This window comes from Leptodactylus fuscus, chromosome 7, assembly GCF_031893055.1.
Source record: "Leptodactylus fuscus isolate aLepFus1 chromosome 7, aLepFus1.hap2, whole genome shotgun sequence".
In the NCBI taxonomy this organism is placed as follows: Eukaryota; Metazoa; Chordata; class Amphibia; order Anura; family Leptodactylidae; genus Leptodactylus; species Leptodactylus fuscus.
This window is the reverse complement of record NC_134271.1, coordinates 73,086,117-73,113,632: the sequence shown is the minus strand read 5'-3', so window position 1 is coordinate 73,113,632 and position 27,516 is coordinate 73,086,117. Positions and strand designations below refer to the sequence as shown.

Sequence of the window (27,516 nt, the reverse complement as noted above, 5' to 3'; positions counted from 1 at the left end):
ACAGGTGGTAAGCATCCTAAATACGTCGTCTTATAGATGCACACCCGTGTCTCCAATACAAAGGAGTACCTGCCGATAAAGAAAATACCATGTGCGCACGCAGACAGAAACATCACATGACACTTCCACCAGTAGGGTAGAAGCGATGTGCACACATAAGCAACGGACAGCACTACCGCCAAAACAAGAGACTTAGGGGTCGTTCACACTACCATTGGTGACTGTCAGCAGTGTTCGTAGCTATTGTCCGTTACAAGATTTTAGCAACAGGCACTAGCTGAACTGGCAGAAATCCATTAAAATTTCCATTCATTTCAGTGGGATTTTATCTTGTGTCTGTTTACACCGAAGTCCGTTTTTTTCCAGCAGACAAAATACTCTACATGCAGGACTTTTGTATCTGTTAGAAAATGGATCGCAAGTGTCTATTTTTTTTATTTTTTTTAAAAAAAACATTGAAGTTTATGGGCAACAGACTTATAATGGACAATAACTGATGGAGCCAGATCCAAAATCCGGCTGTGTGGTGGTAAGAGCAATAACAGGAGGCAGCCATCTACCAGTGCTGAAAACATATAAAATTTACAAAACAGTTAGGGAGCCTTCACAAGTAAACGCGCGTGTATCTTTGCAAAATACACGTGTAAAAATAAGACTCCCATTGACTTCAATGATATTTTTTACACGTGTAAAAATATGCCTGTAAATGGGAGTCTTATTTTTACACGTGTATGTTTACACGTGCATTTTGCAAAAATACACGCACGTTTACTCCCTAAGGGTGCATGCACACTACGTAACGCCGTGCGTGTATGAGAGCCGTACACGCCGGCGTTATAGCAGGGCTGCCGAGCACTTCCCATTCACTTCAATGGGAGCGCTCGTAAACGCCGCTGTTACGAGCGCTCCCATTGAAGTGAATGGGAAGTGTTCGGCAGTCTGCTGTAATGCCGGCGTGTACGGCTCTCATACACGCCCGGCGTTACGTAGTGTGCATGCACCCTTAGACTGAGTTCACACAGAGTTTTTTGGTCAGGAATCTGCCTCAAAATCAGCCTAAAAAAAGCCTTCCAATTGGGAGGCTTTTTTTGGAGGCTGATTTTGAGGCGGATTCCAGACCAAATTCCTGACCTAAAATTTCTGTGTGAGCTCAACCTTAGTATTAAAAAAACAAAACAAATAGACGTATAGCCCAATTAAATTTCACTCTGCATCAATATTCCAAAAACTTGGAAATGGACGGTTTCATTTAGGCCTGATAGTGAAATAGAATTCAGCATCACTGTCCATCTTGTTTCTTTCTTCAAGAGGGCTTGTTTGATATGTCCACCCCTAGAGCTTAAATTAACCCCATCAATCCCTTTAATTTTTAAAACACCAGGGTTACAAGAATGATATTCTCTAAAATGTCATAGAATAGACTCCAAAGCATTAAGGGATTCAAGATCATGCACAGATTTTAGCCTCTTTTATTCTGCTACATGCTCCAGAATTCTGACTTTAAGGGGTCTAGTTGTAATCTCAATATATATTTTGTTACGGAGTGTTACAGAAACAAGTGGTGTGATAAATCACTGCCGTAGTGTTAGGGGTCGTTCACACTACCATAGTGTTCGTTCGCAGATTTTAGCCATGGACATTAGCAAAACTATCACAAATCTGTTAAAAAAAATTCCATTGATTTTATCTGGTTTCTGTTTACACCAATTCCGTCATGTCTATTATTTTTCGTGGAAAAAATCCTGCATGCAGGACTTTTGTGTCCGTGAGGTAAAAAATCAGTTTCATAACGGACGGCAAGCATCCATTATTTTTTAACATTAAAGTCTATGGATGGCCGTTCGGCATATGCTCAGAAAGCAGAAACAAAAAACAAACAAACAAAAAAACACATTAACCTCAGTGTCCGTTAATGTCTGTTGATAAGTGTCCATTTTTTGTATTTGCTTTTTTATAACGGACATCCTGCAGTAGTGTGAACCCTCCTTACAAGTAATATTGTGCATGAGATCTTGAACACCTTGCTTTGGTCGATATTATGAAACAAGATGAGTGCTCTACGTATCTACAGGTTTAACACCTTCCCCAATGGTCGTATTGATTAATTTGTCCCTTTTTATCTATATATGTACTGTGTGATGAATTAATATTTGTGGTTTATAATATTTGTATGTTTGTGTATAGGTACCTCCTGTTTGTCTCCCAGCTTCTGCTGTGACCTCTTCACAAACGGCACGTGACTGCTGTGATGTTCCATTTATGAAGAGATGACAGCTGAGACCTGTGATGGACCAACACCACCATTACACCCCAGTATATCTGACTTCCAAAGTGTTTCTCTGAGATGATAAAGCCAGTATCCCCCCCAATTTATAAACATACACTCCACAACCCCCCTCCTTTTGCTTAGTCCTCATGAATAGTAAACACCTATATGGCATTTCCACACTAATATTTTACACAGATCTATTGCTTGTTAGAATACGTCACTGCCATTCACTACTTTGTTTAGGGTTTGGAAAGTACACAAGGCTATCCACGTGGATTTACTGCTGAGGCCTACACAGTAAAGTTTCTTTGTAATATATAACATCCACATGTTTGGCTTTAAAACCATTTATAGCTTTATATTGTATTGGTTTAGAAGTATTGAACTGTGCTTGAGTTTATCTAGTTTTTATCCAGTAGGTTAGAAGGCCTATAAACCTTTTTACGATTGTATTGTAGCTATTTTTGTATTCTTTTGTTTTCTTTTGTATTCTTTTCTTTATAATAAGAATGATGATTACATAGTAATTTAAGAACAAAGGCCATCTAGTTTAGCCTTATGGATATGACAGTATGACATCATGTTCATATTTTCACTTGTTTGTTCGTTGTTCTGGTCTCTCAGAAGACCAGAACAGCAGACAATACAAGCTGCTAAAATAGCGGATCCCAACTGTTGACTGTAATAAGATCTGTCGGATGTCCATTCTTCTAAACTAGAACCACCAGAAAAAAAAGATTGGACTTTCATCACTTTTTCATCCGGCGATTTTCGTCAGTCTCCAGAGACTCCAACACAGATGTGAACCCATCCTGATAGTTCCCTTTTGTACATGTCTTCTGCCCTACCTCAATATACCTAGAATTTTATGCCAACATGCAGATTTTTTTTTCTTTCAAGTAAAATGTAATATTTGAACAGATGCTATATGTACAGTGATATAAGGAACCATTGATCTTAGCACACAGAAACATGTCACACGCTATAGCTTCTGTTTAGTCCCTTTCAGGTGAATGGGGCTGAACTACAATACCAAGCACAGCCCCTGCCTCACTGTGCTTAGTATTCAGTGAAGAGGCAAAAGGATGTGGCATCTTCACACAGCTGATAGATTGGGAGCAATGGTGTCAGACCCCCACGATTAAATAGTGAGGACCTATCCTAAGGACCCCTTTTAAAACTTAACCTTATACCCTTGTAAGGCATTATTTCATCTAACACTTCTGTTGAATACTTTCTCTTCTTAGGCCCGATCCATTCGCAGATCCTTATTATGATCTTGAAATGGAAAGATACTGGCGTGGAGGGCAGTATGAAAACTTCCGTGTACAGTACACAGAGGCAGAACCGTATCGCTATAGAGTATGTAACTGTAAAGTTGCAGTGACCGCTTTTGTCTCAAGTATATAAAAATGTATTGAAATGTGATTTTTACATCCTGTTTAGTTATTTTAGACTTTTCATTTTTTATTTGTACATAAAAATGTACTTTACATTCCTTATGTAGCAGCGAATTTTCATTAGTCTCCATAAAAGTAGCATAAGTTCTTATCCTATACTGAGTCTCAAGTCCATATTTACACTCACGGTTATGTCGGTGGAGTTGCAGTGTACATAATGTACTGTTGCAGGTCTATGTCATAATATTCTCTAGAGCTGCAGCCATATATCTGCTGGTGAAAACATTACATATCCTGTATAGATCTTTAGATAGACTTTGTATTATAGTTTGGTGCTAAAGTGATTATATTCCATAGCTGCAGTCACATGTCTGCTAGGAAACACATTACTTATCCTGTACAGATCTTTAGTTACACCTTGTATTATATTTTGGAGCTCCAGTTATTATACTCCAGATCTGCAGTCTTACTTTGGTTGATATTAGAAATAGCAGCTTGTTAACAAGCTAGTTGAGCGTTATTCTATTGCCTGTAGCAAAGACAACACTTTACCAGAGCAAGCTCTATGCCAGCACTGAACATTTAGGTAATGCTTGGAGACCTTATCTCTGAAACTTACAGAACTGCAGTCATCAAGTAGAATAACATTATTGAACTGTGTATAAGACACCAGCGATTGTGTTTAAGAGCAGCAGAATTACAAAGTAAAGAAGCATGTATAGAATTTGTCTTATCCAGACTAGCAAATTTTGGTTCATTCATCATTTTCCCATCTTTTTCTTTACACAGGACAGAGAACGAGAGCGAGATCGTGATAGGGATAGAGACAGACAGCGAGACAGAGACCGCGACCGTGAGAGGGACAGAGACAGAGAGCGCCGGCAACGAGAAAGAGAGCGCGACAGAGAACGAGAACGAGACAAGGATCGACAGAAAAGGAAAGATGAATGGGAGCGGGATCGAAGCAAAAGGGATGAGAAGGAACGACAGAAAGATAAAGACAAGGAGAAAGAGAAGGACAAGACTAGAACAAAGTCTCCACTTCTACCAAGGTTAGTGTTCTTTGTTTGTAATATATATGAACATGGTACTAGTTGATCGATGTTCAAATTGGCAGCCCTATTGTATGATGGAACTGCACTGGTGCCCCTTATCCAGTGTACTGGCATTGACAACCACCTAGCATCAGCTCTTCCATAACTTCATTGTGTTGATATGATGTGTGAGACCTGGGGCATCATGTGGTATTCACCTGGAATAAACTCTGCTCCTATTCAAGTGAATGGGAATAGAGCTGCTGTTTCAGGTGCCAACATTACAGTGCAGAGGTCCATAACTGCATACAGATTCATTGTCCAGTTTCAGTAAATAATTTTTTTTTAGTTTGTATAATGAGAATTTATAACATATTATATTTATATATTTATAAGCATTGCCTTGTTTAATCCATTAGTGAAAGCTTATAGACTTTCTACATCAGTCACTAAATGAGCCTTTTTCCACCCTTATTGATTTTCTATATCCGTTGTGGTGGAATGATGTGGGGTTTCCCACAAGTTTAGGTACGGGTGCCCAGCTATGTATTCACAGCTAGGCACCTGCTCCTAACAACCAGAATTGGAAAACTGCTGATTTTTGGCGTTGATTACCTTAGATTCCGCTGTAAATGGCAACCACAGCATCTAAGGGGTTTGGGAGGAAAATGGCTACCTCCTGGAGGCATCAGCACCCCTGCAACCTCTTTTACAGGGGTCCGATGTCTTCACATAAATGGTTATGTTTCCCAAAATGGCTTCAGTAGAAACTTGAGGGCTTCAAACAAATAATAAGCCCTGGCACAATTCTATTAGCAAAAGAATTAATACGTTATGGGTCTTGGAATGTGGCAGAGGGTTTTTACTTTTAAAGGCACAGAGGGGGTGGATTATGGCGCGGAATCCACATCGTAGTCCGCGCCCTCACAATGGTGGTCTATGGAGATCGTTTTGACCTTTTTTCCGCTAGCGAGCTTTCATCAGGCGGATTCCTCGATGAGCCACAGCGTCCGCCTCGCGGCAGCAACCTCTGGATTCGGCCCGATCATTTGAGCCTACTCCGGAGGGAAAAGCTGCAACTGTCGGAAGCCGCGACAGTTGTGGCAGGCGGATTTTGGCCCGAGAGTAATGCGGTTCCCCCCGTCGCTCTCTGTGCCAAAATCCACCCTTCCGCTCCCCGTGTGAACAGGGCCTAAAAGTAGTAAAACTTAAAAAAAAAAAAAAAAAAAAAAAAAAAACTATAAAATCAACATAATCATATTGACCCAGTGAATAAATTTATTTGGTTATTTAATCCGCACAGTAAATGACGCAAAATTTATAACATAAAAAGACAATGGCAAAATTTAAAAATCTATAGGGCTTGGAATGTGATAACAGAAAATGCAAAAAATAGTTTGGTCATCAAGGCCTACAATAGACGGGTAACTAAGGGCTTAAACACCTCTACTGGTCCTCTTGGTATACAGTCTGCTCCCTCCATGCAGGACTGTAAAATGCTGGCTATTAGAATTCACAGCTAACACCCTCGGAGCCTCTGCATTTTCAGATTCTCCATGCTCAAAGTAAAGGCCGACCATGTCTCTCTTATATGCAGCCATAACTTGCCTGATTTGACGTGGACAAAGCAGGGGGTCACAGGAGGCAGCGCCACCTACTGGATCTATGATCTACCACGTAGCACCTTATTTTACCCACTCCATTCTAGCATCAACCCAATTAGTATTGATGCCAGTTTATAGTCTTGTAGTGTGGAAGACATTTCTCGACTTTGCTTTCAATCTCCCAGGAGGTCAGAACCCACAGCTTGGGGAAATGTTATTCTAAAGGAACCAATTTGGATGTACAAACACTGTATTGTAGTAGGATACATGCATCAAAGGGTTATTATAGCGATGGTTCCTACTATGAGGTGTTGGTCTGTATATTCATGTCGATTGGTTGGGATTTCTTTATCATTTATGTTTCTGTTCCTTTGGGCTAGTGCTGAGTGTATTATGATGGATAGCTTCATCCTCATTGTCTGTCTTATTAACAGATCATCCTTTTAACCCCTTAGCGACCTTTGACGTACTATTACGTCATGGACGCAAGGTACTTCGCGCACCATGAAGTAATATTACGTCATGGTGATTCCGCCCGCTCACTAGCTGAGCGGGCGGAATCGGAACTGAGTGATAGCTGTTACTGACAGCTATCACCCTTTTCCATAACCTCCGGTCGGTACTTTTACCGATCGGAGGTTTTAACCCTTTGATTGCGATGGTCAAACATGACCACCGCAAACAAAGGGTGCCGCGATCTCTCCCCCCCCCGCCGGCACCCCCCGGACCGAGATCGGGGGGTGCCAGTATCTGTAGTACGTAGTCTGGGGTCTGGTTAGTGACCCCAGACAGCCCTGAGCACTCACTTACTTACCTGGTGCTCCCGGCGTCTTCTGGAAGTGAGCTGTCCCGTCCGCACAGCTCACTTCCTGTGTCTAGAGTGAGACACGTGCAGGCTGTCACTGCAGCCTGTGTCTCAGTCTAGAGTAGAGAATCAGTGATGCAATCTTCACTGATCCATGTGTCCCATAGACACAAGAACAAGTAAAAAAAAAAAGTGTAAAAAAAAAAAAAAAAAAGTATTTGAAAACAATTAATAAAGTTATAAAGTCCCAAAAATCCCTTTTTTCTATAAAAAATGAATTATGTAAAAAAAACACAAAAAATTAATAAAAACAATACATATTTGGTGTTGTCGCGTCCGTAACAACCTGTACAACAAAACTGAAACAATATTTAATGTACACAGTGAACGGCGGTAAAAAATAACGGAAAAAACCCGCCGGAAGTAGTGATTTTTCGCCATCTCACCTTACAAAATGTGCTATAAAAAGTGATCAAAAAGTCATATGCACCCCAAAATAGTACCAATAAAATGCACAGGTTGTCCCGCAAAAAATAAGCCCTCAACCAACACTGTCAAGCGAAAAATAAAAATGTTACGCCTCTCAGAAGATGGCGATGCAAAAATCACTGATTTATGTCCCGAAATGTGTTTTTGTTCTGCAGACTTAGTATCGCATAAAAAAATAACATAAATGAGGTATCGCCGTAACCGTACCAACCCGCAGAATAAAGGTCACATGTTACTTATACTGTACGCTGCATGGCGAAAAATGTAAAAGGTAAAACTCAATACCAGAATTGATTTTTTCTCTTTTAAATCCAGCAAAAAAAGAGTTAATAAAATGTAATCAGTAAGTTTTAGGCACCCCAAGATGGTGTCATTACAAAATACATCGTATCCCGCAAACAACAAGCCCTTATATGGCCACGTCAGCAGAAAAATAAAGAAAATATAGCCTCTACCAATGTGAAGACAAAATCACGCAAAATCGCCAAATCATTAGAACACAACTGGGTGCGGCAGGCAGGGAATGTATAAGCTGTGCGAGCGAATATCAGGGGACACCCCATATTTACAGTTTGAGGGAAAATATACCAGAAGTGACCCCCAAAGTGACCCCAGTGTGACTCCCCCAATCATAGGAGCTACTGGGGGTACAGTAGGGAATTTAGTGTCTGCAATGTCCTCCGCACCACTTATATATTCCCTCTTCGCCATCCGCTGTGCAGTCACGTCCGGGATACTAATACTACACTACACCCCCTGATACATTCTTTTAGGGGTGCAGTTTTCAAACTGCGGTCACTCCTTTGGGGAATCCACTTTTCTGGTACCTTACAGGCTCTACAAACATGACATGGCGTCTAGATACCAAACATCTGAATCTGTACTCCAAAAGCCGCATCGCGCTCCTTCCCTTCTGCCCCCTGCTGTGTGCCCAAACTGCAGTTTATGCCACATGTATGACACTGGTGTAACCGGGGTAATGTCATATGTGAGTATAAACTGATATTAGGGCACATGTATGACACTGGTGTACCCCGGATAACGTACGTAATGTCATATGTGGGTATAAACTGATATTAGGGCCCAGCCAGACACAGAAGGGAAGAAGGTTATTTGGTTTTTGGAGCACAGACTTAGACGGTTTGGTTTTTGGATGCCATGGCACTTTTGCAGAGACTCTAAAATTTCCCCTACAAAATGGGGTCACTTCTTGGGGAATTCCAGTTTACTGGCACCTCCAGGGCTCTGCAAAAACAACATGGCACCCAGAAAGTCCCTCTAAATCTGTACCCCAAAAGCTATAAAGCGCAGTGCTCCTTCCCTTCTGAGCCCTGCTGTGCGCCCAAGCAGCAGTTTATACCCACATATATAATTTTTTTGCCCCTCGGGATCGCCCACTTAATAGTTTTAGGAGTGCAGGTCTCTGACAATACAAAGTGGGTGCAATGCATTGGATACCAAAATGGCATATTTCTTTAAAAATTTCAAATTTTGGGAAGCATTTTTAGTCTCAAAATCATAATACCACTTGATACATTCCTTGATGGGTGTAGTTTCTAAAATGGGGTCACTTTTGAGGGGTTTCTATTGTAATGATACTTTAGGGGCTCAGCAAATCCGACATGGCACCTCAAAACTATTCCAGCAATATATGCCCTCCAAAATCCAAATAGCGCTCTTTCCATTCTGAGCCCCAACATGTACCCATACAGCAGATTATGATCCCATATGGGGTATTGCCGTGTTCAGGGGAAATTGTGTAACAAACTGTGGGGGGCTCTTAATTCTCTAAGTACTTGCAAAAATTAAAAATATGGCGCTAAATGGACGATTTATTGGAAAAAAAGTAATTTTTCATTTTCACATCTCAATGGTAAAAAAATCTGTGAAACACCTGTAGGGTCCAAGTGCTCACTAAACCCCTTGATAAATTCCTTGAGGGGTCTAGTTTTCAAAATGGGGTCGTTTTGGGGGGGGGGGGGGGGGGGTTTCCACTGTTCTAGCACTTCAGGGGCTCTCCAAATGCAACATGGTGCCTGAAACAGATTTCAGCTAAATTTGCCCTCCAAAATCCCAATAGCGATCCTTCAGCTCTGGACTTTACAGTGTGCCCATACATCACTTTACATCCACATGTGGGGCATCTCTGTAGTTGGGGCAAAGTGCTTGACAATTTGTGGGGTGCATTTTCTTTTTTAACCCGTTGTGGAAATGCATAATTTGGGGTTAAAGCTACATTTTATAGCAAAAAATGTCATTTTCCTTTTGTTGGGCCAATTCTGTTACACTCCTGTAGGGTCAAAGGGCTCACTAAACCCCTTGGTAAATTCCTTGAGGGGTATAGTTTCCAAAATGGGGTGACATTTTGGGGGTTTCCACTGTTTTGACACATTGGGGGCTCTGCAAAAGGGACATGGTGCCTGAAAAGTATTCTAGTAAAATCTGGCCTACAAAATCCAATTAGCGCTCTATCCGTTCTGAGAGCGACCGTGTGCCCGTACATTAGGGTACCAGCACATATGGGGTATTGACGTGTTCGGGAGAAATTGTGTAACAAAATGTGGGGTGCAGTTTCTCCTTTAACCCTTTGTGAAGATGAAAAATTTGGGGCTACAGTGACATTTTATTATAAAAAAAGTAATTTTTCATTTTCACATCTCAATGGTAAAAAAATCTGTGAAACACCTGTAGGGTCCAAGTGCTCACTATACCCCTTGATAAATTCCTTGAGGGGTCTAGTTTCCAAAATGGGGTGACATTTTGGGGTTTTCCACTGTTTTGGCACCTTGGGGGCTTTGCAATCGGGGCATGGCGCCTGAAAAATATTCTAGCAAAATCTGGCCTACAAAATCCAATTAGTGCTCCATCCGTTCTGAGAGCGACCGTGTGCCCATACATTAGGGTACCAGCACATATGGGGTATTGTCGTGTTCGGGAGAAATTGTGTAACAAAATGTGGGGTGCAGTTTCTCCTTTAAACCTTAGTAAATGTGTAAATTCTAGGGCTAAATGAATATATTAGTGACAGAAATTGAAAAATGTAAATTTGACCTCCATTTTGTTTTAATTGTTGTGAAATGCTGAAAGGGTTAAGAAACCTTCTAACTGCTGTTTTAGATTCTTTCAGGAGTGCAGTTTTTAGAATGGGGTGACTTTTGGGGGGTTTTATTAGAGAGGCCTTTCAAGTTCCCTTCAGAACTGAACTGGTCCCTTGAAAAATGTGTTTTGGAAATTTTCTTGAAAATTTGGAAAATTACTGCTTGACTTGTAAGCCTTATAATATCTGAAAAAAATGAAAGGGTGCTTAAAATTTGATTGCTACATAAATCAGAGACATGGTTAATTATATTTATGAAAAAATTCGGGTAGTATGACTTTCTATTTCAAAGGCTTGCAATTTCAAAGTTTGAAAACTGCATTTTTTTCAAAATTTTCATCAAATTTCCTATTTTTTCATAATTAAAGACAAAACATATCAACAAAAATTTACTACTGACATGAAGTACAATGTGTTACGAAAAAACAATCTCAGAATCACTTGTGTAAGTTAAAGCGTCTCAAAGTTATCGCCATTTAAAGTGACACATGTCAGATTTGAAAAAAGAGGCCTGGTCCTTAAGTCACTTTTGGGCTGTGTCTCTAAGGGGTTAAATTCTGTCTATGTTTGTAAGTGTGTTTTGAGCAGTATTCACATTTTTTTCTCTTATTTGAAACAGTTAACAAATATTTGTAAAGTCCACCCTTCTAACCTGAGCTCATATAATTCAGGGGAGTATTTCCCTAATTGCAAGCTATCAGACACTGGAGAAGAAGAAAATGCCTGGAGAACTGGGAGTGCAGCTCTGGAGTATAATACCAGCTGTAACTCCGATTCAGTAGTAAGTAATATATGTATGCAGCAGCTCCACAGGCAGAACACCACCGTTCCCATATTGATGTCTCAGAAAACCCTTTTAATATAGAGGGGCCTACATTTCGACAGGTTCATTATTTTAAAGCTTATATAGGTAAAGTGCCTCAGGCTCTGTTCTGCCAGCAAACTTTCCCTGCAGTGCATCGTCCACATGCTGTACTTTCCTCTGGTTAATCTGCCCATTGTAAACCACCTTCTCATATTGTGTGTTTTTCCCCCTTGCAGGCGCTCTTCGTTCTTTGTTTGACAAGAGATTACAACCTGCCTGGCTTGTTTTTTTCTCTCTTTCCTCATGATAGTGACAGGTTTGACTTACATTTCCGAAAATCTCCTTTTGTATTTAAAGTGACTGCCAATCTGACTAAGCCCTTATTTTGCTCCTGGTCTTTGGTCCTTTAGACACAGTTTCTATGTAGCATCAGTCTTTAGCAGGTACATTGCTGACTGCTATGGAGATTGATTTTTTTTCTTGGGGGGGGGGGATGTATTTTGCCAGTGGTGCCATCGGCTTTGTACATAGGATTAATCATTTTTAGGAAAAAAAATCTTAATAAAAAATAAATAAAATAAATATTGGTTAAGACTGCACATCCCAGTGTGAACAGGTGCTCACTGTGAAGCAATATGTAAAAACATCAAAAATTGCAGGGCACTCCGCACACAGTACAAGGGCATGTGAAAACCCTACAGGGCAATACTAGTGTAAAAACACCTGACATGCTATATAATATAATATAGAGGTACTTAACCATTTTTGTTGTGTATTACATAGTGAGCAGTGGCTACCTCCACGGTTTGACGAGCACTCCCATCAAATTGCACAGGTTTATCCAATTGATAAAGTATATATATTCTCCACTTCCCCCATCTGCCTTAGGCTTGGGTCCAGAGCACACTCTACTTCAAACTAGCCTGATGCTTGGTTCACACATCAGTATGCCATCCGTCCGTTTGAATTCAGTTTGAGACTAAAAACGGACTGATGCACATACTGATTGTATACTGACACCTTTTTATGCTCATAGCAAACACTCTGTCTGTCCCCTAGAGGACAGATAAGGGGATTAAAAGTAGCAATTGTAAACAGAGTAGAGATAAGGACATTTATTATATGAGCTAAGGACATTTATTATATCTCCTTATCTCTACTATGTTTACAGTTGCTACTTTTAATCCCCTTACAGTTGCTACTTAATCCCCTTATCTGTCCTCTATCAGCATAAAAAGGTGTCCGTATACAATCAGTATGTGCATCAGTCCGTTTTTAGTCTCAAACTGAATTCAAACGGACGGATGGCATACTGATGTCTGAACCAAATATCAGGCTAGTTTGAAGTAGAGTGTGCTCTGGACCCTACTCACCCTGTGTTCACACTGTAGACCTGTCCAGGTCCAAGAGAGGTACCGTATTTTTCGGACTATAAGACGCACTGGACTATAAGACGCACCTAGGTTTTTGAGGAGGAAAATGGGGAAAAAAAATTTTGAAGCAAAAAATGGTAAAATATTTAATATATGGGAGTTGTAGTTTTGCAACAGCTGCAAGGCCACATTGACAGGTGACCCTGCAGCTGTATGGGGATGCATAGAGTGTTGTTTTTTTTTTTTTTTTGCGGGGTCAGATGTACTTTTTAGTTATACCATTTTGGGGAATATCTATTGCTTAGATCACCTTGTATTGAAAAAAAACCTGGCGGTTTATAATATATGATTTTCTACTGTTATATATATTCTAAGGAAAGGAGGTGATTTAGAACTTTTATTTATTTCATTTTTTTATTATATATTTTTAAAGCTTTTTTTTTTTTTTTTTTGACTATTTTATTCCCCCCTGGGGGCTTGAACCTGCGGTCACTTGATTGCAAGTCCCATAGACGGCAATACAACTGTATTGCCGTCTATGGGACATTCTGTATATTAGTATTACGGCTGGTCATAGACCCAGCCGCAATACTAATATAGCCGTGAGAGGCCTGGGAGCCTTCAGTAGGCTCCCCGCTGTCACCGGAACAGGTTGGCTCCTGCGATATCGCCGCGCAGGAGCCGGTCTGCAACTTTACAGGTATGGGGCCGGTGGGGACTGGCCTCGGGGGAGAAGGGGGCCGCCAATACAGACTACAGACCGGGCATCCGCTGTACTAGAGAGGCGGATGCCGGCGAGGATAGACGCCGGTATGGGTGCCGGGGCCTGAGACATCGCTACGCTCCTCTGCCCTGCATGAAGCCAGCGGCGGGGGGACGGAGGAGCGGAATAGCATCACTCCTCCCGCTGCTGGCTTCATGCAGGGCAGAGGAGCGTAGCGATGTCTCAGGCCCCGGCACCTGCATCTATCCCTTGCTGGCATCCGCCTCTTTATTACAGCGGATGCCAGGCGCCACATTTGCACTATAAGACGCACCCTTCTTTTCCCCCCAAATTTGGGGGGAAAAAAGTGCATCTTATAGTCCGAAAAATACGGTATGTCTGTTAAGTGTAGGTTCCCATCTAAATGAGGTCGCCTTGTCGTGGCAGGTGGGCTTCCATACTATTTGATCAAATTTGTATAACTAAGTACCTCTATATTATATTATACTAGCAGTTACCCGCGACTTCGTCTGCGGTTTGGCGGTGGCGCCCCCCTATCTGTGCCCCAAGTATCTTGTCCCCCCCATGAGTGCCTCCAGCTTCATGTCCCCTCCATCTCTGCTCCCAGTTTGTTCTTCCCCCATCTCTACCCCCAGCTTTATGTCCCCCCTTCTCTGCCCCCAGTCCACTTCATCTGGCCCTAGTTTCTTCCCCCCCCCCATCTCTGCCCCCAGTCTCATATCCCCCCATCTCTGCCCCCATTATCTTGTCCCCCCATCTCTGCCCCCATTATCTTGTCCCCCCATCTCTGCCCCCATTATCTTGTCCCCCCATCTCTGCCCCCATTATCTTGTCCCCCCATCTCTGCCCCCATTATCTTGTCCCCCCATCTCTGCCCCCATTATCTTGTCCCCCCATCTCTGCCCCCATTATCTTGTCCCCCCCATCTCTGCCCCCAGTATCTTGTGCCCCCCCATCTCTGCTCTGTTTCTTTTCCCTCCATCTCTGCCCCCAGCTTCATGTCTCCCCTTCTCTGCCCCCAGTTCACTTCATCTGCCCCCAGTTTCTCTGCCCCCCAGTCTCATGTCCCCCCATCTCTTCCCCCAGCTTCATGTCCCCCCCTACATTGGCCCCCTGTGTAGTACGACTCACCTTTGTCTTTGTCCTCCGCTGCTGAGTGCACACACTTCTCGTGCTGCTGCCTGTGGCGTATATGTAGCAGCGCAGGCCCGGCGTCATAGCAACCTGACGCCGGAGCTCGCTGTGCTTCATATAGGACACAGGCAGCAGCAGGCCGAGACCTGTGTGCACTCAGCCAGCACACACAGCAGCGGAGGACAAAGACAAAGGTGAGTCGTACTACACAGGGGGCCGATATAGGGGGGGACTGAAGCTGGGGAGACCGACCAGGGGACACCCCCTCTCTCCCCCTCCCCCGGGACACCCCCTCCCCCCGCTGCACTGACCTGTATGTGTTGAGTGGGGTGCAGCAGCCTCCTCCTTAGCCTCCGCAATGTGTGTAGGCAGCCTGGTATAGCTGCGGCTCCGGGACCCTGTGGGCGGCCGCCATGTTGTTCAGTGTGTCCCTGCTTAATCGGCACGCCCACATTCAGCCCCCAACCTATGGTGCCGCAGCCCTTCCTCTATAGTCCGCCCACAGCCTGCCATGCACCAATAGGAGGAGTGTGGACAGACCAGCGCTGGCAGAATGCCAGCTTCTATAGCCGAGCCCGGAGGGGTCTTTGGAGGGTGACGGTGGCGATTTAGGGTGAGTGACCCACATTTAAAGTAGCCTATTGCACCTTCCTGGGAAATATGTAGGTGTGTGTGAAATCCGTTTGGCTGTGATTGAGGAACAAACATCCGAACATCCAAACCCACAAACATTCACCTTTATAATATTAATAGGATAACATGTCAGGTGTTTTTACACTAGTATTGCCCTGTAGGGTTTTCACATGCCCTTGTGCTGTGTGCGGAGAGCCCTGCAATTTTTGATTTTTACTGTATATAAATATAATATATAGATAATTTTATTATTTTAATATCTCACTTTTTATTTTTAAGGACTCATGGTCCATGAATAAAAACAGACATGTCAATAATTACATTGAAATCAGTGAGTTTAGTGCATCTGTGTTTAAAAAAAGAAAAAAAAAAGTAGTCAGAACACGTACTTAAGAAATGGATGAGTGAATGAGGTCCAATACCAAAGTTATACCTGCAGGCTGGCACGGCCTTTAACTTGATTCACCTAGCAGAATAGTTTGTGACTATCCATATTTTCTTAGGACCTTTAGTGCACATGCTGGTGATTAGAAATCAGTTGTAAATATTAAGTTATTTCTGCACATCAATCTTCTCTCCCCCCATATAGAATATTTTTGTTTAGTACTGCAGCACCTACATCCCAAAGCTCCCCATACGTTAAGAGTCTGCAGTCCACATCCCTTTCTATCTCACATTAGCGTTGGCTGTCCGCTGTTTAGGCCCATTGGAAGATTGACAGGTGGACTATTAAAATAACATTGATATACGGAGCCCATTGACTATAATGAAGTCCAACAGCTGTTGAACTTTTTAAAACCGAAACCGGCTTACAAAAAAGCTGTGTGTTCATTCGGCAATTTCAGGCATACATTGTGATAGTCTCTTATGGAGACAGCTCTATTACCTCCATGAACAGAAATTGTTTCTGTAAAAGCATGTTCTCTAATTTGTTTGTCAATTATCACCAAATACCATTTCATGTTCTCATATTGGTGGGGTCTCGGCAGGTCAGGTATTTTACCAATGGATAAATACCTGACTCTTTAATTCATTCGGCAGATTCTTGATGATGTAAACCAGGGTTCCGACCTTGTGTTTGGAACCAGCCCCTGACCCCTGGAACAATACACCTCTTCTTTAAAAGTAATTACCTGGGGGCTGGGTTTACTACAATTTATCTCCGTAGCATAGATAATAACCTTGGAGGACAGGGAAGGAAGGGTGAAGGCGGAGCTACCAGGAGGTCGGGGGCTTGTTCCAATCATGTGACCTGGGGGTCAGAGCCAGGCCAGTCCATTAATAAGAATCCACCAGCTGTATTAAGGTAATTTTACTCTTTGGACAACTCCTCTAGGTGGGCTTGTCATGAATGGGGTTAATTACAGTAACTTTTCTGCAGTTTAGGGATATTAAGAAATTCCAGTAATCTAAGAAGAAAGAAAATACTTCAAAAGACCTTTTCCTCATATAAAACACTGTACGGCATCTACTCAGTGCAGATTCCTTTCTTATGTATATGCTTGGTTTTAATTGGTTGCGTTGAAGTGAAGGCAAAATTTTAATTCAAAAAAAGCCCTGCATGCAGGGTTCCTCTGTCCGCTTGAGAAGTCGGACATCTTCTCTTGCGGACAGGGAAGGACGGGCACGGAGTGCAAAAGAACACACCCGATCGCCATTCATTTGAATGACAGGTGTCACGGACACATCTAGTGTCCGTGACAGATTTTGAGCGGACACTAGGAGCGGACACTACATGTCGGACACCGACGGTAGTGTGAACGCTCCCTAACAGTCAATGCCCTCTTTCAATGCCCTGCTGCTATCCAGAATTGTGTTTTGTCTGTGCAGTGGATTTGGTGCTCCGACCCCTGTGAAGGTAAATAAAAGTTAGGCCTTTGTCTGGAAGTGGAAAGTCTTTGCAGTGAATGGTTATATTGGTTTTAGATACAGAATTCCGTGAGAAAGCAGGTTTTGTTTTTTTCTCAGATTTGCAATTAATGGCCATAACATTCCTACATTTCTAAAAGAGATACTTTGGAAGTTTGGGGCATGCAAAACATAAGTTTATCGAAAACATACAGTAACATAAAAATTTGTATGAATGTTATTTTTTTCATATGTTAACACATACATGCACACAGATATATGGCGGTACTTACTGAGTAAACTAGAGGTTCCCTATTTTACATCTATAACTCATCTGCCTTGTAACCATTTCCATATTTCCTGTGTGTGTATAGATAATTATATATGCATATCTATCATATTTTGTTTACAATCTGCGCATATTCTCAGCCAGTTGGTGGTGCTCATTGAATATTGAGCTGTACCTTTTATGATCTCTAGTGGTAAATGTATTTTCCGCTGGCAGTTCCTGACCTGCTCTCTGCATTCCATTCCTGTAGTTCACAAGTCTGCTTCCGGCAGTATTTGTAGTTCAGCATCTCAACTATTATTAGATGCAGCTAAAAATGGCTCTGACAGCTTCTATATTTAGCCTTCTAAATTTAGGCTTATCTGTTTATAATGGTGATTTCCTTGTCACTTCTGAAGTTTGTTGTTTGTCCTCAAGGGCGCCTGTAACACTTGGACAAGATTGTAAAAAGCAAACAGTGATATGAGAAGTAGAAGTGCAAGATGTCTTTGCTCCTCAAACCATATGTAATCGCACTAGACCCAGCAGTCCTGCATGTAAAGAAAAAGAGCCAGGACCTCCAGTACCCTAGTAATTAAGGGTGGGCGTGTATGACCTAAATGAAATCTACATCGCGATTAACCGGCAATTATTTAGGTCATGTACCTTTTAAACCACTCCCCTTTTTATAGTATGAGCACGTGTTGGACGAATCTCACAAGGTTCGCCTAGCGGTTTTGTTCAGACCAAACACGGCGTAACTGAAACCTCTATTATAATTTGGGGTCTCTTCAGATTTTTGGGATGTTTTATGTCATTGCAATAATTACAGATGTGCCATAGCTTGCCCCACGAACAATTGTACAAATTCCTCTAATTGTGGCATGGATTTGAGAGATGGGCTAAACATTCTGCGCTAGATTTTGTCTCTGCTGATGGTAAGAAAGGAGCCATGTAATATTAGGGTGTTGGAGCTGGAAAAAGGATACAGATTCTAGTTTAGTTTAAAAATAATGTGTAATTCTTCCTAATTGTATTCTCCAATTTTTATTGTATAAAGATTAGATGTGTAATTTGTTGCATGTTTAACTTCATAGGAATGAAGACACTGGCTTTTTAATGTATTAGAGGATCTTTACTTTCCTACCGACTTCACAGAACGGTTCTTTATACTGATCATTACTGAGTGCATATTTAGCGGTACATACATTAAACCTCAAAGCCAAGTCTAAGGCTGATGTAGGATTCATCATGGTAGAGAGTTGGGAAGAGGTATTGGAGATGGTCCTCTTGTCACTACCAGAAGCCCAGCAACTTGGGGACCCCCTGAACGGAAACCTAATCCACATAATAAGCGGTTACCTTAGGAAACCCACGAACCCCATAGACTATAATGGGGTCCGTGTGGTTTCCGCTTGTTGTTGCGTTTTTCTCTCCACATTTTTTATGTGGAGAGGGGAACGGAATGGCCCGAACACAGATGTGAACCAGGCCTTACTTATTTATAATATATGGATTGGAAATGTAGCTGTGATTTCCTCTCCTAGGACACAGGGCATTCTGTTTGCATTATTTCCATCTTAGTACAACTATTCTCTAGTGACCCTGGATGCAATCCATGGACTGAGACATGTGAGATAACTGGTAGTGGTTTATTGCTGTTGGCAAAGCTCACTCTGTGAATTAAACATTAGCTCCATTACCAGCGGGTGCAGGCTGACAGAAGGAGGTGTGTCACATATTAAATCTGCTGTGTGTTCCTTGTCCACAGTTGACCAACCTGGGATTTCACAGGCTTTTCTTGTTGCGGTTGTATGGATAACGTAGGATGTGTGGCCACTCCCTTGATGTCATCGCTTGAACAGAAGTGAAATCCTGTTTTTTTCCACTTCCTGTTTTCTCTCTGAAATAATTGTTTGCAGAGTTTAAATCGAATAGCTTGTTTCCTTTTGTGTCAGATCTGGACTGTATGTTCCAATACATGGTGACACAACCTGGGCATCTAGACGTGGCTGAGGAAATGGCATCACTCGGTTATGCCAATGAGATCTGTGAAAATTGCCCAATATAGTAGTAGTCTATCTGATGTCCATGGCAGCTGTTACTCCATTTTATCAGCCATTTCAGGTTTGCAGTGGATTATTGGGCAGGTGAATATATTCTTTCACTCCATGTTATCCATGATTTCAGATTGTAATGATGGCCCTTCCATGCCCATCCTCAATTATATCTCAGTCCCTTTTTACATTGCAGACGAGGGGGCGCCCATGTGGTGTTCCATGCATGTTTTTGTTTTTTTTGTTTTTTAAATTGCCAACTTCTAACAGTTTCATTTGTTAATAGCTACGTAGCAAACTGCGATTTACCTACACAAAGAACTTATTGGCTTCATGAAAAGCTTATCTGTATGGTGGCATTGCTAGAACATGGCACAAACCTAATATGTAAACCCAATCTACCTTATTATAGACATGTAGTAATCTGTAATGTTAATGCTGCACCCATTATTTGTTGCAAAGAGATTAAGGCCCGGTTTTTATATGCATTTGAGTAGTCCATTTTGTGACCCTTCCCCCTATAATGGGTCTTGTGTGGTTCCCGCTTGGTTTCCGCATGAAAAATCCGGAGAGAAAAGTGCTGCTTCAAGGACTTTTCGCTCCACATAGTTCTTGCAGATAGGGGAATGGAATGGCCCAAATGCCACTGTGAAACGGGCCTAATTTATTTCACAATATGCAAATGAGCAATCTGGAGCCCTGAGGTAGGCTTCATTGCTTCAAACTGCTACACCCCACATTGCTCTAATACGTGCCCCCCCCCCCCAATCAAAATCGCAATTAATCAGCGTTTTACCTAAATTATGATTAATGGCAATTTTTTACATCGCTCGCATCTGAACTGCACTGATACTCTGGGGTCTAGGGTCAGAGTATAATTAACAGAGGCCCAGTGGTGGTGATCAAACATATTAAACAGCGTTACTAACTTTTGCTGGATCTCGGGTTGACTCCCTGCTATATTCAGGTCTTCTGACTGACGTCAGGGATCACATGGGTCACACGGTCTTGTGACCCTTGCATCTTCGTCAGTACACTACGTGATCTTCCACGTGGCCCAAAGGCAGCAGGGAGTCACGACAGAGCCTAGGAGAGGTGAGTAACACTGTTTCATTACCTTTCTCTGGCCTCTTATGATACTCTTGGGTCTGAAGAGACCCCAAAATATAATAAAAGCAGTTACGATTCAGATGTGTTCGGTCTGAACAAAACTGCATGTAGACCCTCACAATTATTGTAATAACCAAACCAAGATAACCAAAGTGAACAACAATCACATTGATTATCCTGGTTGAAGTTGGGTCGCCCAGCGTTTTTTCCTCTCCTCCTTTCTTTGAGTGACAGGGCCAGGGAACTATCTTACGTAGCCCTGTGTTCCCACGTTTGTATCGGTGTTTTGGAACATTGAAAAAATTCCAAAAACTAACCGCTACATCTGACTATGTATGTCCAACAATTGCAACGGACGACCCCAGACTGTGGGGGTCAACAGCAATAATTCAAAAAGGATTTCGTCCGGCAATCAGATTATTTAAAATTTAACTTTTACTTCATTAAATATAAAAAAGAAACATATACATGCTCCAGGAACAAGAAAAAAGGAAGCACACTTACGCGTTTCAGGACATGATGTTGAGTCCCTTAGTCATTTCTTTTTTCTTGTTCCTGGAGCATGTATATGTTTCTTTTTTTATATTTAATGAAGTAAAAGTTAAATTTTAAATAATCTGATTGCCGGACGAAATCCTTTTTGAATTAATGTTTTGGAACATTGTGGGGTGTAGCAGTTCACATCTACAGAGCTGCCCTCGAGACTCCAGACTACTCTTTTGCATAATGTGAAATAAAAGAAGCCATGAATTTTCATGAAAAAAAACCATTACATTCCGATGATCTTGACTGATCTGTGTTGCTGGTTTAATATGCTTCACCCTGCTGAAAGACTCCTCACTTTAAGAAATGGTTAACCGCTGTTTGAGTGATATCCGTTGTCATCCAGGATGCAGATCCTTTCACAATGAGATCACTGGATAGATACAGATGATTAAAAATAGAATCCAGATATGAGGCAATGTTTAAGAGTGACGTCAGGCAGGTGTGGACTGGCACATGTTGTTTTGGGTCAGTCAGGAACAATGCAACCCCCTTAAAGCGACAAGAAGTTTACTGATATGTAATTGTAACTTTGTATGAATTATTATTTCTCTCTCTGGAGCTTGTACCCGCTGGCCACTATTTTCTGTGCATACAAAGGGCTTGTAAACACAGGATATTTACCCTTCAGGAACAATTTTTGAAAACTCTTATCTGCTAATACGCAGAATGACGCCAATGTTGCTATCAGAGAAAACACATATCACCTTTAATAGATTATGTGGCCTATTGGAATTTTTATACATTTCATTGAACCTCTGGTGGACAGTTTGCAACTGCCCCTTCTAAAAGAATATAAACTAAATATAGCTTATATGCAAAGAAGAAAAAATTGTCTCAGCCCGTATTACAAAAATGATAAATGTCTCTTACTGTTAATGCAGGAGTAGTAGGTGCTTGTAGTCATCCGGATGCCCGGGACGTCATGTCCGGCACAGACACAATAGAAGCAGCAAATTGAAGTAGTCTCAGCACGCCGGATGATACGTTTTTTTAAAACTTTTTCCAAATTTTATTGTGGAGACATGCTCCAAGTTAAAAATATATATATATTCTTGGAAAAGCAGCCGATGGATATGTCCTTGTGCAGACGGGACAGAAGGACGAGTAAGCCTACGCGTTTCGGGGATATGACCCCTTACTCATGGCTTAAGCCGAAACGCGTATGCTTACTCGTCCTTCTGTCCCGTCTGCACAAGGACATATCCATCGGCTGCTTTTCCAAGAATATATATATATTTTTAACTTGGAGCATGTCTCCATAATAAAATTTTGAAAAATTTAAAAAAAAACGTATCATCCGGCGTGCTGAGACTACTTCAATTTGCTGCTAAATATAGCTTATATTTGCATTATAAAACAGAGTCATATACTGCGGGTGGGTTCTAAAAAAGGGGTCATATACTGTGTGTGTGGGGGGTATAAAAGTGGTCATAAATAGGGGGGATTATATGCTCTGGGGATTAAAAAAGGGGGGGACATATATTGTGTGGGGGGAAGGGGTCATATATTGTGTGGGGGGAAGGGGTCATATATTGTGTGGGGCCATAAGAAAGGGGTCATATACTGTGGGGATGGCATAAGGAAGGAGTCATATACTGGAGGGGAATAAAAAGCAGGGTCATGTACTGTGTGTGGAGGCTAACAAAGGGGATTATATACTCGGGGGAGGGGGGGGGCTAAGAAAAAAAGGAGGTCATATACCATGTGATGGGCCAGTAAAAGTGGGATAAATACTGTTTGGGGGCAAAAAAGGAGTCATATATTGTGTGGGGCTATAAGAAAGGGGGTTATATACTGTAGGGGTGTCATAAGGAAGGGGTCATATACTGGAAGGGAATAAAAAGCAGGGTCATATACTGTATGGGAGGCTTAAAAATAAAGGGGAGGGTGATTTTTTTTTTTTTTAACTTGAGCTACAAGTATCACAAAATACTGGATATTTCTAGATGTGACAGCACCTGAGTTAAGGCTACGATCACACTAGTGTTGCAAGCAGGACTTTTCTCTCTGCCAATTTCAGGCGGAAACCCGGTGCACCCCATTAAAGCCTATGTGGTCCGCAGATTTTAGTGGGTAACCACTTTTTAAGTGGATAGGTTTTCGGTTTATTGGGTCCCCAAGTGGACCTGAAGAACTGAAACCTGAATGCTGCTAGGTTATTGGTTTCAAAGTATCAGAAGATTTCTGGGGTATATGCGGTCAGCAGTTGAGTGACTGTGTTTTCATTGCTTACATGTTTGATTTTTTATTTTTTTTAAGTGGTTTTTTTTTTTTTTTTTTTTCTCATTTCAAAGGTCAAAAATATGGGCAATCTAATTTCATAGGTTTGCCTGTGCTTTTTTTTTTTCCTTTGCCTTTGATACATTACTTACCTGAGGAATGGCTGATCTGAGTCCACCAGGATAATGCAGGCACTTGGCAGCTTTATTAGCTGTATGCACTGTGTGCACTGATCTGTTTATACAGTGATCAGGAAGGAACAGAAATAAATTGTCTCTGAGGCTGCGGCTGTCACTGACCATTGTCTCTCCATGATTTCTTACAGCTGTAAACTCTGCAAGAATGTATCAGTACTCCCTTGCAGAGTCCTTGCAGAGTTCTGTGTTGCCTCAGTGTCTGGTCAGTGCTCAGGTCTGATCAGCATAAACATGACAACCAGAGATACTTTGTTTGTCCATACAGTAATCTTAATAATAACTGCAGTGTTTGCTCCAACAGAAAATTCCCAATTAAACATTAAGCATCAGCTAGGGGAGAAGAGAAATTCCAGGACATGAACGGTGATCTATAAATATCTTGGCCCAAAAATAGATGTAAACATTTATTAACTCTAAAGTAAAGGTTTATGACCCTAAAGCTGGATAGGGCAATGGAATGGATAACATCATTTTCACAGGTCACTTTAGCTTTGTGACGGTAAAGACTAGACTTGCCCTTGTCTTGTCCTTTATATGGGTTACACATTGATTAACAAAGTAAAGGTATTCATCTATGTTAAAAGGATGGCATTTATTATTAAGTACAGGTAATCTCCCCTCGTATTACAAAAAGTATCCCTCTATTCACTGGTACAGGATACATTGTAGCATTTAGTACCCGTTTTCCTTTTGATATACAGTTTCCCATGGCAGTGAAGGGGAGCTGTACTCCTCCCCTTATCTATTGATACATTGCAAAACTCTGTACTTGTACAGTCAGGTTATTGGTCTTTCTCCATCTGGAATAGCTGAGTGTGAATTAATATGAATGCAGCTAAAGCTTACACCTTGGTTGTCACCCAGCTTTACCTGAAGTCTCTGGCTAGAGACATAGTAAGTAGGCAAACTTCAGTTTAACCAGGGTTAAGAGGGCAGGAAGCCTCACTTCTAAGACTCCTCTATTTTATGCACTTTGGCTCCCACTACTCTTAAGTGGTTATGCAGGACATCATGTCTGTTGGTCACATGGCAATGCTACATCTCTATCCCATCAAAATGAATGCGACTGAACTGCAGTATGGCCATGGGACCAATGATAATGATGACACTCAAAGTCCTGCACAACCCCTTTAATTTCTGTTTATGATCGATTCTCTTCCTTAGCAAAGCAAGAATTATATAAGCACCTTTATTTTAAAGCCACCTAGAGTCCCCTGGACAACCCTTTTAACATTTGTAAACTTTCGGGGGGGACTAGGTTCTTGGAAAACCTAGTCTACATAAAAAAGCGGTGACCTAAGGAAACCCGCAGACCCCATAGACAATAACTGGGTCTGTGTGGTTTCCACACAAAAAAAATAGTCAAAAGGAATGGCCCGAATCCAGATGTGAACCGCGCCTAATTTCTGATGAAAGTAAATATGGTAGAAGCTTAGCATCTAAGTAATACATTCTACACTATTAATAATACCGTATATACTCGAGTATAAGCCGAACTTTTCAGCACACTTTTTTTTTTCTTTTTTTTCTTTTTTTTTTTTTTAGGAGTGGGGGGGGGGGTCCATGGCCAACGACCAACAATGTATAGAATCTCCCATAAAATAGTGGGGGGAAAAAAGAAGCTTTAAAAAAATGTAAAAAATAGTTCTAAATCACTCCTTTCCCTAGAATACATATAAAAGTAGAAAATGACTGTGAATCACATACACATTAGGTATCCCTGTGTCTGAAAGTGCCCGGTCTACTGAATATAGGGTAACTGCAGTGCTCCTGTTCTGTCAGGAAGGGGTTAATAGGAGCACTGCAGATACCTTATATTCAGCCAGGCTGAATTCCAAGTGGGGGGAAAAACCCAGTCCTCAAGCTCAGGGAAGGGGCAGACAGACAACCAAAACACCCCCTCCCCAGCATCTACTGCACCCAAAAACTCCGACCATTTTAATTTTTGAAATTTTCCAGTAGCTGCTGCCCTTCCCCCCCTCTCGGCTTATACTCGAGTCAATGAGTTTTCCCAGTTTTTTGTGGTAAAATTAGGAGCCTCGGCTTATATTCGGGTCGGCTTATACTCGAGTATATACGGTAAATCATTTTATTTCAAGCCAGAGTTGGAGTTGGTACCTCTGTTCTGACTTCAACTCCAAAGTCCCAAGACAAACGATACCAAACCTGCTTGACATTTGCTTACCTCCCATTATAGAAATAAGGTGCAGAGTATTCTTGTGTGTGGGGGAGTCATACAACATTCTCATATCTGTGGCCGGTCCCTGTGTAATATTATTTTGTAACTTTTTACCTTGGATTAGTTCAACACCCTAAGGGTAAATGTCTACGTGATAAAATGTTGTCTCTCCAGGCTGTGTAGTAGTGAAGTCTCTGATGGCAGGTGATATGCAAGAGTGGAAATTCTCAGTACACAGCACCTGTGATGTCACTGCCACATTCTGCATAGAGCGCTCCCAGTGGTCAGACAGATATGGTGTAGGATTACATAACAACTAGAGACTGCTCTGATCTAGCTTCCTGGTTAGCTTCCCTAAGTGTACAAGTGCAGGTATTCCTCTCTAAGCATTATTCCTGGCTGCAGTCATAGTCTAATGTTATGCATATGCTGCAGTCTTACACTTACGGTTGTATATGGTTTTATAGCATGTGATTTAACATTGTGCTTCACCTTTGCATCAAGTATGTGAAGAGTTGCTGGTCAAATAGTTTCGTCATTGTGTCATGTATGTGAACTTTACACCATTTGTTTGTTTGGATTACTTTCCATACAGATTTTGATGTAAAATTGTGGCACAATGACTGAAATATTGGCAGTTTGTGTTCACAGTTTAGTATATCACACCTCCCCACCCACATGTGATACAAGGTTCACAAATGTTAGAAAGTGTCTAAAAACATAGAAAATGCATGTACACCAGTTTTTTAGTACAAGTTAAATCAGTACTGTGGTACGTATTAGTTTATCTGTCTCACCGATGGTGGTGTAGAAAGTTGAATTTCCTTTATCACCACTAAAGATGATATTTCACAAATCTTGACATTTTGTCTGTCAGACAATAACCATTTTGTATCATCTATGCTGTTTTGTGCTATTCCCTCGTTATTCCTCCTAGAAATTTCTAAATAAACCAAAAACTGGTTGTTACCATTTCCCTTGTCACAGACTAATGTCTCTACACAGTGACACCGATTGCTCAGTGACAGCATGTGTAGGGGGCACATTACCAATCCACAGTTGGCACAGCTGATTGGCACAAATGGTTTCTGGGGTGCTGCTTATCTTTATACTATATAAAGTATAGACATATAAAGGCAAGCAAAATGAGAAAGGGGCTCAGTCAGAGGGTTTTTATACCTTAGCAAAAACTATCAAGACAGTACAATGGTTATAAATTATTTTATTTTTTAACAGGTGTTCATTATGTGAAAATAACCCAGGTCACTTTAACCTTACATCAGGTTCTATATCATAAATGGGGCCAGACAAGCTGACACATACATTTTTGGACTTCACCTGTACTTGTCATGTCATTGCACATCACAGGAAATTATAGGTGTGCACCATTTGGCAGCACCCTTAATCTGGCAGTAACCCAATTAATAGGACGTACGTCAACAGGTACCACGTTTATTAGGAAAGGTAGAGAACCTGGAAAACAACCCAAAATACAATATGGGGGATTTATCAAGACCAATGTGCTGCACCTCATCAAGAATTATATACAGGTGTGACTGAAACACTAGGAATAGTTGCAGTGGGAAAGGGTCCCAACCCGTCTCCGTAAGGTTTAAAAAGATCCCACTGATGTTTGGATGCAATCAAAATTTATTTGAGACAATTGTAGAATTCACAACAGATGGTGTACATGTGAACGTTTTCGGCTCGGTAAGGAGCCTTCC

At 41.6% G+C, this 27,516-nt stretch overlaps 1 protein-coding gene across 1 annotated transcript in view; it reads left to right on the top strand.

The window, feature by feature from the left end:
* ZC3H18 (zinc finger CCCH-type containing 18) overlaps positions 1–27,516 on the top strand; it is a 104,717-nt gene that overhangs the window by 42,142 nt on the left and 35,059 nt on the right. The window contains exons 8-9 of the mRNA XM_075282133.1: positions 3,517–3,631; positions 4,459–4,721. Coding sequence (XP_075138234.1) covers positions 3,517–3,631; positions 4,459–4,721 — 378 coding nt within the window. The remainder of the gene's footprint in view (positions 1–3,516; positions 3,632–4,458; positions 4,722–27,516) is intronic.